Source organism: Magallana gigas, chromosome 4 (assembly GCF_963853765.1).
Source record: "Magallana gigas chromosome 4, xbMagGiga1.1, whole genome shotgun sequence".
In the NCBI taxonomy this organism is placed as follows: Eukaryota; Metazoa; Mollusca; class Bivalvia; order Ostreida; family Ostreidae; genus Magallana; species Magallana gigas.
Window position 1 is genome coordinate 19,227,297 of NC_088856.1, and position 13,542 is coordinate 19,240,838.

The following is a 13,542-nucleotide window of genomic DNA, read 5'->3' on the forward strand; positions in this document are numbered from 1 at the left end:
CTAGTTGAGCGTACGTTTTATCCTCCTGCGTTTCACGTCAGGCAACCATGTAAAATACAAACTATTGATCTGGATATAAATAGAAATTACCTGTCCTAATATGCAAATATGCAAAAAAACTTCAACTATACATATATCTGAATCAGAATAAAAATACACACATCGTTTCATGAGGTATCTTTTATATATGCCTGTACCAAGATTGTTACGTGTCGGATATGTTATTCACACTTTTTAAATGAAGGGCAAGAAGTCACACATATTTTTGCCTTAGGTTATTTACATATTAATCTACATAGAATAAGTTTGTGTATAGCGTTTCTCTCCTTTCATCTTCAAGGAACTTTAAATAAGCTGTTAATTTTTGTTACTAGGCACTTCAAAAAATCATTGTTTTCATGCAAAACTTCTCGCATAATTATTAAAAGTTATAGTCCATCTAAAAAAAAAAGACAACTTATGTCATTTTACTGCATACTACTTAAATGTTTAAAACCTAAAACCTCCTTTATTTTCAAGGAAGCCTACTAAACGCATGAAGACATGGGTATGAAAAGGGATTAAAATTCAAAATGAATGAAGCATTGAAAAAAGAAAACCGTTATATACATGATTTAACAATGACAATATAAAAAATGTTTTCTAATTTCTTGAGAGCTGGCCTGTCTAACATTATGCCAGTCATCAGTTGCCATTTTAACAATGTTCGACATACCAAAATGGCTCCCGTGAAATATCCAATTAATAAAGAGGTGACTAATCTATTATTGACCACAATACATACAATTATCGATAATCTAAATTGATGATGAAATACAAGATAAACTATCTTGTCACCGATGAGTTTTCTACTTCCGATTCACCACACATAATTTTGTCAAAACTGGTTGATCCGTAACGTAAACTTGCGCGTTACAAATGTTTCCAGGGAAACCGACTCAAAGTGGTGGATAGTTTGGTTTACAGTTGGTTGATTATGTATTTTTAGCATTTTTACACTTAGTAACTTTCTTTAAACCAAACCCCTTTTGTAAGATATATTTTTAAAGCTGCTAATTAAATGGTTTTAAATAATAGTTATCAAAAAAGAAAGAATCAAATTTACACATCTTGATACGTATCAATAATAATCAAATCGTTTTTGAATACATGTAATTGACGCATTATTTATGGGGTTTTCTAAAGACCCAGTATATGTTTAGTTTTGTGACCCCGTCCTCTTTATAAATAAAAAATATGCATATAAAGACATTAAATAGAACGGAAAAGACTTGTTTGCGTTGCACTGTTGATCATCAAAAATTTACATCTCGTTTGATTTTGTCAAAAACCATCAATTATTAAAATGAAAGAACTTTATTTTGACAAATTCAATAATAAAGTTGTTTTTGAGGTTAATATGGTTTCTCGCAACAAAAAAGTGTTGAAATGGAAAAAAAATGTATTATATACACGGTTAATTTCGCTACGTGTTTTTTTCACCTTTCTATAATTGCAAACGGATTTCCACATACATAGTTTATATCTCTAGGCACTTTCTGTAGTTAGATTGTTTGTTATCTGTTTGCTCAAGCGTGTACATTTTTTCCAACTGATCATCGCGTTATTACGATTTAGGATCTTATACGTTTTGACATCAATAGATATCTCATGCTGTTAAATACCACCTTGACTTCTTTATCATTCTTTATATTTTAAATGATATCCTGTGAATTGCACAAACACGGACGAGAATCGAAAGACTCAAACCTCTTATATTAAACTTGTTTTTTAATCTAAAAACGATGCAAGTACAAATATAAACATTCAAATAGTTAACAATTGCCTTAAGTTATCTATTGATTTTGCTGAACAAACTGTTTAATGTTCTTTGTCAGCTTTTTTCTAGTGTTACACAAACGGTTTACGAGATCAATATCTTTAGAACAAGTCAAATTCCTTACAACGTATAACAATAAATGATATCTCTTCACTTAAACCTCTTTTTTTTCTAAAATATATTGTTCTGATTAAAAAATAACAAGTTAATATAAGAGAATAAAAGGATTACAAAGCAAAAAACTTTTTGGACCTTGATATTCTCTAGTGAAATTCATTACTTCACATATATATGTTGCTGTCATCGCAATAAAAATCGAACTTCGTATTCTTGTGGCTGTAAGACTATTCCAGGAACCATGTTTCTGGGATCAAGATCAAGTAAAGGTATTCCTTCTGGTTCAGCAATAGTCACCATTTGCAACAGCGAAGACAGGAACAGAAAGATCCGAGACTTTGCGAAAACTTCACCTATGCAACTTCTTCTTCCTAATCCAAACGCTGCAAATCTAAATAAAAAATCATTTCACAAATCCGTAGATAACTTAATTGATATTAGCAGTTTACAATCGAATAAAAAAACTTTGCCCGAAATGTAAATGCAGGCACTTCAAAGAAATTATATATCAATTAATAATGTACCTTTTCCTGACTGGGTCTGTGGCGGGCAGGAGCTGTCCATCTTCGTCCAAGAAACGTTCAGGCTTAAAGCTGAACGGATCGTCCCAGTATTTCTCACTGTGGTGCATAGTCCAGCTGTTTGGAATAATCTGTTGATAGAACAGGAACCGTAACATAAAAAATGTTTTATTTTCATTAACTAAACAGACAAAAAATGCATCATCTTCTATCCCCCGATATGCCCCTCTGCTCACAATCATAAAGAGTGTCATGATAAAACATAAATTTCAAAGCGTTTGAAAAAGCAGATATCTATGTACCAAAGCATACTTTTTAACAAACATACATGTTACCAGTAACTAACGAATAGATATCTCAAGATTCAACGGAGATTTACCAGATCAATTTTATAATGAAATACGATGTTTAGTACTCTCTTGTGTTTCATTTTACATGTACTTCATTTTTTTAAATCATATAGTCCCACTTCAGTTAATCAATCTGGGGTCATTCTTGTACAACTTTAATTATATACTTTTAATCAACTATATTATTTTCAATATCTTTGCAACAACCTACCACCGTGTCTTTCTCCACACTGTATCCACCGATTTTTGTAGGCTGCGAAGTAGAATGAAGTACATATACTGGAGAATGAGCTATGTATCGCAGTGTTTCCGTGACGACAGCTTCCATAAGTGGACACTTCTTCCTGTCTGAAAATCTGGGCTCCCTGTCCCGTCCAATTACTTCATCCACTTCTCTCTGCAGAGACTTCTGAAGTTGTGGTCTTTTTGCAAGGAGTTGGATTACAGAAAGCAGAGTTCCCCTCGTTGTTAAGTATGCTAAAATGTAACATTATTACAATGCCACTGCATTGAAGAGGTGTGGATAGAGAGAGAGAGAGAGAGAGAGAGAGAGAAATACCTGCTCCTGCGATATTATAAAGTATTCCATATAAGTTATCGTCATTTAACCATATCTCCCCATTTTCATCCTTTTCATTTAAAGCCTCTTTCAATGTATGATATATTCCTCTTTCTTCACAAGCTTCTTTCTGTATACATAAAATAACTTATAAGAAAGGATTCGTCAACCAAACTGTTTTGTTTACAAAATCTATATTATAAGTGAAAAACTTATACATGTATTTTAAATCATTCTTTTGTATTTTTTGTAGAGAAATCATTCGATATGTAGTGTATTATGTTTGAAAAAAAGTAGCGATCGTCAAAACTAAAATTTAAAGAATTCCTTGATATTTAAATGGATTATCCATAAAAATGCATAACACCTAAGATATATTTTAAATGATAAATATCTGATAAATGATCTTAAAGGTTGGTTATGGAACAGTGTTATATTGCAATCATATAATCAAATTATCAATTTTTACGTCTCCAACGTTAATAATCTACAAATAAACACTACTTTAATCACAAAGAGCAAAAAAACTTCAATTTTGAAATAATCAATCCTACATGTACAATGGTATTTGTAAATGCTTTGAAATGACACAGATTTGTCGTACCGATAATGTCTCCAGAGTGTCCAAAATTTGCTGATGTACGCTTTTGGCTTTATGAAAGCTTAATGAAATAGGAATGGGAAGAAACCGCAGGAAGGGAAGTGCACTGAACACTGTATCCGTTCCTGGATTGGCTAGCCGATTTCCGATATCCTGCTCTAATTTGATTAAAGACTGCAGTGGTCCCTCTTTTCCAAATCTCCTACCGATGTACTGTTTATTAAAAAAGTAACAAGAATTCGATTTTTGATACTTTATTAATTTGTTTTAAGACATAAAAAATCATTACAAAAATGTTAACTTTGCATAATTTTTGTTAAAGTGAGGATATTACTTTTAAAAAACGTACCAGAACTTCGATTGAACTTAGAAGAAAATCATCCATAAATTCAAATGGGTTGACGTTATTTGAGATGGTTTTACGCACGTTTTCCTTAAAATAGATCAAATTTTGCAATACTTGATTTTCAAGTGATGCTTTGCCCTCTCCGTATACATGGAGCAGATGATGAACAAATTTTCTACGTTTTTCCCAAGATGCACTTGGTGATGCGAGTATTAGATCCGTGTAGTTTCGAAAAAAGTATTTCCCAAAGAAGGTAGGCGGTCGACTAGCGCTAATGGTGGCACATGGTTCTTGCAGAAATGTTTCCCGCAACACTTCCACTGAATTGATACTAACAAATGTCTTGCCGAGCATTTGAAACTGGAAAACATCCCCATACTGCTTTGTCCATTCATATAGTTTCTTGTAGAGTGTTGGTGGATCAACCTCAAAGACCACGCCAAGAAAGGGATATCCTTTAGGTCCAGGGGGTCTATTTTTAGCACAGGTGTAAGATTGGAGTGCGATAAAAAAACAAGCTATTAAAACCGCCACGCACAACACGTACTCCAGCATACTGAAAATAATGTATCAATAAAGTGAGATAAAGAGATAAAACGTGATTCATCTACCATCTTTTTACATACAACAAAATTAGAAAGTGAATAATTATTTCTTTCTATATTCAAAAACAATCATCGAAGGTAATGATTACACTATGTTACATTATGACCTTGAGTTAAATATAAGTTTTCCCACTTTTTTGTGAAACATAGGAAACTACAAGTATGATCTCTGGATACCAGCTCTGTACAACAAATAAACCGTGTTTATACTTTGCATACAATCAGTCGTGTACCTACAAACTATGTAAAAAAAAAATATTGCCAGGACTGGGTGTATTTTTTGTCCATGTGTCTTAAAAATTTGCGCGCGATTCTCAACTAAGTCTACGATATAACTATGTCACAATCTGCCATACCCCATAGCACATATTAATCCACACTTCCATTTTCAGATACTGAGGCTCAAGCTGACCTTCGATACTACAATCTTCATCATAAACAGAAACAGAAACCGTCTTTTTTTACCTAGCTGCAGAAACATTATTCTGTTGTTTTCATTTGGCTAAACAGTATGAATTTCTTTATCATCCCTAGGACACCATGCTTTTGTCTTCTTACCAAAGTCGGCCTGTTTCGTTGTTCTGAATTATGACATCAATGCGTCAATTAAAATATGTAAGTGAGAATATTTATCAAAACTTCAAAAAGACGAACTCAATTATGAAAATAGACGTGCCCGAACCGTCTGAAAAGTTAACCGAATAACGAAATGTTTTAAGAAAACATTTTATTTACCGTCAACATAACATCATACACTTTGTAAACATGATTGTCTTGAAACGCAGATAAATATCAAACTTGGCCATGGCCATGTGACATTTAAAAACTTTTGCTCATCGTTGATTGATTAAAACACAAAAAGAGATGTTATAAACACCCTTTTTTTTAGTTTAGATAATGCATTTCAAATGCACACTAGGCTTATAATTCTTACAAATGAACTTTTCATATTTTTTACACATGGATTTTGTGACAGCACTTGACTTTATCAATGCCAGACATTTAATTTGTATCATGCATTAATAAAAGTGAAAACGTTTTGAGTAAATGTTATCATTTTACCATCCATTTTTCTATTAAATAAAAAGACAGTCAGAGGACATGTATTTATGTTCCTTTGTGGTTTTTTTAATTGACAATATGTTTATAACACAAAAGAGCCTCCGTATACTATCGTAGGATTTAAACATGTATATAAATCGTCAACCAGAAAAAAGCATTCATTCCTGCACAAACCCTCTATCTGTTGCAGTCATATTTCTATAAATGTAATCATTACCATGAAAACATAAAAAGATCAGTTGTTCTGCGGCCATATCTACTATAATTCCTTTAAGCTATTTTAAGTCTGAGAAAATGCAAGTAGAATTAGGGCACCAATATGTAGGCCTATACTATAAGTTGCGTTCACATGCGTGAATTAACTACTAGTATGTTTAACAACTTTTCAGCTATGTATTTTGAACCTATATAGTGCATTATATAAGACATACTTATCTACTGTTTCATTTAGCGTCCTGAATGCATACTGACGGTGATCTTATCGATGACCCAAAAGCTGTTTATATTTCATCTAGGATCGTGTAAAAATAGGTATATATTGATAATGCACAAAACGTTTATTTGTTTCCACTTTTAAGGAATGCAGTTCGAGTTATAATTTCATGAGGCTGAGGCACGTTGCGATAATGCATTGCTTTCGCATATATACACATTGGCGGATCCAGAGGGGGGGTTCCGGGGGTCGGAACCCCCCCTTTCTCTGGAGCATATAATTTTTTTTAAAAACTTGTAATGCCTATTTAAAGGCAATTGTCCCCATTTATAATATAAATACTGTAATTATTTCAAATAAATGCTTTTAAAATTGCTAATTTAAAGAATTTTTTACAACGCACCGTAATTTACATGTACATGTATTACATATGAAAAACCCTAACGATTTTTTTTTTCGAAACAGGTACATCTGTGAGTAAACATGTGGAAAATTAAAAAAAAATAACTAAGCAGTGTCACTAAAACACAGATTTATAATTACATCTACAATGTATTGTCTACTCTATTTCTTTAAAAAATCAATTATAGTTAATTTTATGCAAGTTATGCTATTTTTCTGGAATGCTAGCTATACCGTACCTCGTACCCACATGAAACACAAAAGAAAGCCCTTTTTTGATTTGTTTCCAAGAATCGGAAATTATGCTACAAAATACCGTGTAAGGGGTTTAAACCATCATGAAAATGCACAACTTTTCAAAACTTTCCTGAATAAGATCGCATCAGTACTAGTGCCGGGTGATGTGGCGCACCCATTATACAGAGGTCACATCAAGTTCCGTGGGACGACTACTGCTTGTACAATTGTATTACACATGTTCCATCTATTCAGCAGATAAACTATCCCCATTTTTGTCATATCCTATCATTTAGACCTTTATTTAAGAGGGCAATCGATAGAACTCAAAATCAATAAATATTAAATAGTTCAGAGTTTAAACATCAAAGACATAATTTAATTTTTTTTAACAAAAATTCATTTTTATAATATCTTGTAAAAAGTCTGAATTATTTTTGGTTTCTTAGCGTTTCTCTCTATTAAGCATAGCATAGACGCACGTTCTCATTGCTGGAGACTCGTTTTTTTAAGGCTAAAAAATATGCAAATCTTCGTTTCCTAAACCAAAACGCTCAATAATGCAGTGCACTCTGATATTAAAATAGATGTGAAATAGATATTGATGAGATAATTGTTTATTAAATTTACGCACGGAAAACGTTCAAAAGGCCTTGTTTATTGACAAATAATGTATTTTGCACATAGTGATTTTCATCAATTGGAACCCCCCCTTTTCAAAATTGCTGGATCCGCCTCTGTATACATGTTATTGGGAAAGGAAGAAATGTCCGAATGATCTTATCTGTCTTGTACTTGTATTGAAAAAAAAGAGGCCACAACGCTCGCCCGAGATTACTTGAAAAAAAGAAACATATGACTAGTGTTGTATATATTGCATGAAATAGGCAGCGAAAACACAAGATTGCAATATGTAGAGATGATTAAACGAAAACAACTAAACACTGTCAGGTTTTTTTGGACGCTAGTATGTTTTAAGACTGTCCTAGCATGCACCCTATTCAAACATTGCAAATCTTACAATGCAAAGCAACAATTAAGAATACCTTACATTAGTATATATAGGATAATATGTCAATAGGTACCTACTTCTTTTTAATTATATACATATACTTCAAAATAGAGAATATGTGACAGTATCTTGTATATATCTTATCTCCGAGTCTATCAACGATCCATGATGGTAAGTTAAGAATAATAAAGTATTCCTTTTACCCACAACACACATTTCTATCATCACACACGTTCCTTCCTGATATTACATTTCACTCCTTTTCATACAATTATGTAAATGGTCATTAAGGCTGCTTATTTAGACAATATAAAATTCACACAAATCATTCTATGGTTAACCGATGCAAAAGTACAATTTTTATTAATATTTTGAAAAACATTTGTGAAAGACACAACTATTCAAAAGTATACATTACTGTGATTTTAGCACATTTTTTGTTGTCAGCACTTCAACAATGGTTTCAAAATGAATCAATTATATCGTAACGATTGCTCAAAAGCTAATTATAATGTAAGTAAACGTTAATACGCATTCTTTGTCATTCACATCCGAAGACTTCAACATTTGTTTTCCATTTCAACGGGTGGTGCTATAACCGTTTTTAAAAGCGTGAGAGGAAAACCCATATTCATAAATCATTCACATCGACTCTTTACACTGAACACAAATATGAAAAAATGCAAAAATATTACAGTTTTTCTAAAATGGAATTTTTTTTTATAGAAACACCAAACAAAAACATACTGAAATCAAGGTTTGCAAGTTTTAAAAATCTTCGGTACCGAACGATCCGGACTTCTCTGCTGTAATTATATCGCAAATGTGCGAGACGTAAACTGGAGTAGAATTTGCGGAGACGATGTGGATACATGTATTTGAAAAACCAAGAAATACAAGACATTGGTCACTTTGATCTGTTAATACACATTTACTTCATTTTGGATAGTGAACACATGCCTCTCACTCTCTCTCTCTCTCTCTCTCTCTCTCTCTCTCTCTCTCTCTCTCTCTCTGTCATCATATATATCTTTAAGAATATTTTAATTTGTTTATTCATCACATTAATTGCAGGAATCATCGCAATAGAAATCGAACTTCGTATTCTTGTGGCTGTAAGACTATTCCGGGAACCATTTTTCTGGGATCAAGATCAAGTAAAGGTTTTCCTTCCGGTTCATCAATAGTCGCCATTTGCATCAGCGATGATAAGAACAGAAAAATTCGAGACTTTGCAAAAACTTCGCCCAAACAACCTCTTTTCCCTAATCCGAACGCTGCAAATCTAAAACAATATTTTGTGGTCAATTATGCTATACATCGGAATTTTTTTTTAAAACAACATTTAGAAAATAATGTAAAAATAAAAACCCAGAGGTTTTTTTTCACTTCTTAGAAAGGAAGCAATAGTTCTTAATGAAGTTAAGATGTTTTTCAGAGAGCGGAAATAAAAATAATTTTTTAACTCTGTTTTGGAAGCATTCATTAAACGGTTACGGTCACTTGTTATACTTGACGTACCTTTTCCTCACTGGGTTTGTCGCGGGAAGGAGCATTCCATCTCTATCCAAGAAACGTTCTGGTTTAAATCTGAACGGCTCGTCCCAGTGTTTTTCACTGTGATGCATGGTCCAACTGTTGGGAACAATCTGTCAATATAATACCAATTCAAAAAGTTTTTATCCAAAACGTTTTAAAGTAGTTTGATTCATTTATATTTGTTTAAGGAGGCTGAGGGGTCAAAATATAATTTAATATAAAAACCATCAGATTTAGCTGAACTTTTTATGTGTGATTTCTGAAGCTGTAAACTATTATTTGCTAAAGAAAAATTTCTTATATTTTAAGATAATTTTTTTTCATTTTCCATTATCTTTATATCAAGCTCTTCTTTTAAAGGGGATCAATATTGTCTATTATGGCAGCCACCACCACCCACAACCCCTTAAGACAGCCACCAGACGTCCCAAGCCAACGTTCAGAGTTTATCCAAAGCCTTGTTCTGTCCTCTCAGTGACCGTTTCATTACATTCATCTTCGTAGAGATAAAGGTACATAAATACTATGCATTGTTACGCCTAACATACTTGAAATTAAAATTATAAGCCACCGACTGAAAACTGCAATAAACAGTTAAGTGTTTTTATAGGCAAACGTCTTATCAAAATCAATATTTTGCTATGATGTATTTGGATAGATCGGAACTTTTCAAGACTAAACTTTATATTCTTTTTCAAAAGAAGAAGTTAGATGAGAAAGCCTGTTAAATATTGTTCCACACAATTTAAATGTGTACAGACTTTCTTTTGGATGTGAAGAATGCAGTATCCGTTCAGACTGTTTATTTAAGACTAACTTGAATGCACATATTTTTGCACAATTAACCGATTACCTATATTCATTTTATCAACTTAAGTATTTTCAATATCTTTGCAATAACCTACCACTGTGTCCTTCTCCACATTGTATCCACCGATTGTTGTGGATTGTGAAGTGGAGTGAAGTACAAATACAGGAACATGGGAGATATAACGCAGTGTTTCCATGACGACGGCTTCCAACAGTGGACACTTACTCCGGTCTGAGAGTCTTGGATTCCGGTCCCGTCCAATGACTTCGTCTACTTCTTTTTGCAATAATTTTTGAAGCCCCGGTCTTTTTGCAAGGATCTGAATTACGGATAATAGAGTTCCCCGTGTTGTTAAATATCCTTAAAGTAAAAATATGCTTATTGATCAGTAACATTTATATTTGATGCACTTTTACAATGTTTCTGCGCTTTTAATTTGCTGAGATAGTTAATATTGGAGCACTGATGAGTGTATAGTAACATGTAGACGTTCATAAATAAACACACTCCAATTAAAACCCAATGCTTGTTATGAACTGATCGGTGTATTTCCATGTATACATACCTGAAGCAAATTTGTACATATTTTTAGGACATATGCCGAGAAAATCGTTTGAATATGATCACTACAAAAATACATGTAAATTTATAGAGGTATAAAGAAGAGCAACACACCAGCTCCAGCAAGATTAAAAAGTATTCCATATATGTTATCCTCATTTATACACGGTTCCCCATTTTCGTCTTTTTCCTCCGTCGCTTCTTTAAGCGTATGATAGATTCCTTTTTCTTCGCAATCCTCTTTCTGTAGTCATGAATGAAATACTTATCATAAAGTAAATCGTTATGGATTTATTATCAGAAAAATATTTCATTTTTAAATAGCAACTGTACTTTTTAACCAATCATATCTTTGATATGAGAAGAACTCTACATTGTAAACCTATCCGGAGAAATAATCGTAGAGCTTACATTATTTAGTGCCTTCAATTTTAAAATGAAGTAAAAGATAAATATGTTGTAATATCTTACTAGAAGTTTTTTCGGATAACTCAAATAAAATCTATTTAGTAACGTAATGAAATTTTTGAAGCTCAAAATGGGCCTGAGAAGATTTAATCATTCACCAACCAAGTTCATATCATAACTTTTTATCATTGCTGTCCATTTCTTATATTTACGTTTATATTCATTTTTCAATGGACATTTTTGCTCTTCTGTGTGTTAATATAAGCAATTTCTTTTTTTCTAATTTGCAAATATACTTTTGAAACAATACTTGCAACGTAAATAAAAACAAATGAAAATTTTTAGTTTCATATTATTTTGAATTTTAGGTGAAGGATTTTAGATGAGACAAATACACTGTACCGATAATGTTTCCAGAGTATCCAAAATTCTTTGATGCACGCTTTTGACTTCATGAAAAATCAATGACATTGGTAGCGGGAGAAACCGGAGGAATGGGGCAGCACTGTACACTGCATCCGTCCCTGGACTGGACAGCCGATTACCCAGCTCCTCTTCTATCTTCATTAACGGCTGCAGTGGTCCTTCTCTGCCAAACCTTCGACCGATGAACTACCAAGAAATCCATGTGATAATGAATTATAAATGAATTAATTCTAACTCCTTAAAAAAAACTTTAAAAAGTAACAAAAACAACTTTAAAAAGCTTATACTTTATATAACCAAATAAATGTATCTATATCTAGTTGAAATAGGACGGAATGGTTATGATCATTGTTCCTGCGTTTACCATTGTGTTACATCAATACTCGTTGAATAACAATTTACGTATCCCTGAAACTGTAATTTTTTTTACCTTATTCATTGAAATTGGTGTTCTAGAATATTAATGAATTCACATAATACAAAATGAAGTAAGTAAGTAAAAAAAATCATAGATTAAAGTTTGTAAAAAATTGAAGAAGAAAAACAATGTATACGAAAATCCTACCAGAGTTTCTATTGTGCTCAATATGAACTCATCCACAATTTCGAATGGATTAACATTTGCTGAGTTAGTTAGTGTCATTCACTTTTCCTTTGAAATAGAGTAGATTTTGTAGCACTTGGTTTTCAAGGGAAGAGATACCCTCTCCATATGTATGGAGCAAGCGGTGGACAAGTTTCCTGCGTTTTGTCCACGGCGGGCTAGGTGATGAAAATATGACATCGGTATAGTTTCGAATCACATACTTCCCAACAAAGGTCGGTGGTCGAGCAGCACTAATTGTGGCACAAGGTTCTTTGAAAAAAGTTTCCCTCAAAACATCTACTGAGTTGATACAGATAAATTTCTTGCCGAGCATTTGGAACTGGAAAACATCTCCATACTGCTGTGTCCATTCATACAGTTTCTCATGTAGCTTTGAGATATCTACTTCAAAGATCACGCCAAAAAAGGGATATCCCTTGGGTCCAGGGGGACCATGTTTTTCAACGAAATAACTTTTTATTGTTATTTTGATACAAACAATTAAAAGAATCACGCCTAAAACATACAACAACATTTTGAAATTCACTCCAGAAAAATAGACGTAGGATGTTTATTGCAAAAATTTCACACGAGGTCCTTGTTTTTGATCAGATTTTTTTTTTCAAAGGCTCATGATTTTCTTCTGGAATAAAAGAGAAAGGATTAAGTTTTTAAAAGTAACAAAACATGTTTGTTGAAGACTGTGGCACATGACATATGGCAGTCAAGAGCGGTGGATGGTCGTGAGCATATTTGACCATATTTACCATCCTTTATATGAAGAGTTCTGTATAAATATATATAGAAAACATTCAAATTTTAAATCAGAAATGTTTTAATTCATTCTTTACTATATGATAATTTATGGTCAAAATCATCGATTTTTAAGCATCAAAACAAATTTTAAATACATGCAAGTACTACATATAGTTCGAATACTAACTATACGAGTTACTCTGCTGTTGTGTTTACAGATCTTATATTTACATCTACCAAGCATAATTTCCTCTATTTTTTACGGAAACTTATAACTAATTCATAACTCTATAGAAACAGCCAGACTGAAATATACACGCCCTGTTTATCGATTGGTCTGAACCTACAGCGACCTTAGTAAAATCTAAGGCTGCACGAAATAATCATGACG

General features: G+C 32.7%; 2 protein-coding genes across 3 annotated transcripts; both read right to left on the reverse strand.

The window, feature by feature from the left end:
* Positions 1-1,062: 1,062 nt before the first annotated feature.
* On the reverse strand, positions 1,063-6,570 carry LOC136269606 (steroid 17-alpha-hydroxylase/17,20 lyase-like). Of its 2 annotated transcripts, XM_066081561.1 has the most exons (8): positions 6,412-6,549; positions 5,384-5,499; positions 4,317-4,869; positions 3,971-4,180; positions 3,367-3,496; positions 3,019-3,284; positions 2,461-2,588; positions 1,063-2,327 (listed from the first exon to the last, which is right to left on the reverse strand). In XM_066081561.1, the coding sequence occupies exons 3-8, from the start codon at positions 4,866-4,868 to the stop codon at positions 2,120-2,122; spliced, it is 1,494 nt and encodes a 497-aa protein (XP_065937633.1). In that variant the 5' UTR covers position 4,869; positions 5,384-5,499; positions 6,412-6,549; the 3' UTR covers positions 1,063-2,119. The 2 variants fall into 2 exon arrangements, with proteins under 2 accessions (XP_065937633.1, XP_065937632.1); XM_066081560.1 differs by lacking the exon at positions 5,384-5,499 and having other exon boundaries at positions 1,064-2,327; positions 6,412-6,570.
* Positions 6,571-7,798: 1,228 nt separating this feature from the next.
* Positions 7,799-13,032, reverse strand: LOC105337488 (cytochrome P450 1A1). The gene is made up of 6 exons (XM_034451910.2): positions 12,375-13,032; positions 11,786-11,995; positions 11,090-11,219; positions 10,509-10,774; positions 9,586-9,713; positions 7,799-9,349 (listed from the first exon to the last, which is right to left on the reverse strand). Exons 1-6 carry the CDS (start codon positions 12,450-12,452, stop codon positions 9,142-9,144), a joined length of 1,020 nt encoding a protein of 339 aa, XP_034307801.2. The 5' UTR covers positions 12,453-13,032; the 3' UTR covers positions 7,799-9,141.
* Between the last annotated feature and the right edge of the window lie 510 nt (positions 13,033-13,542).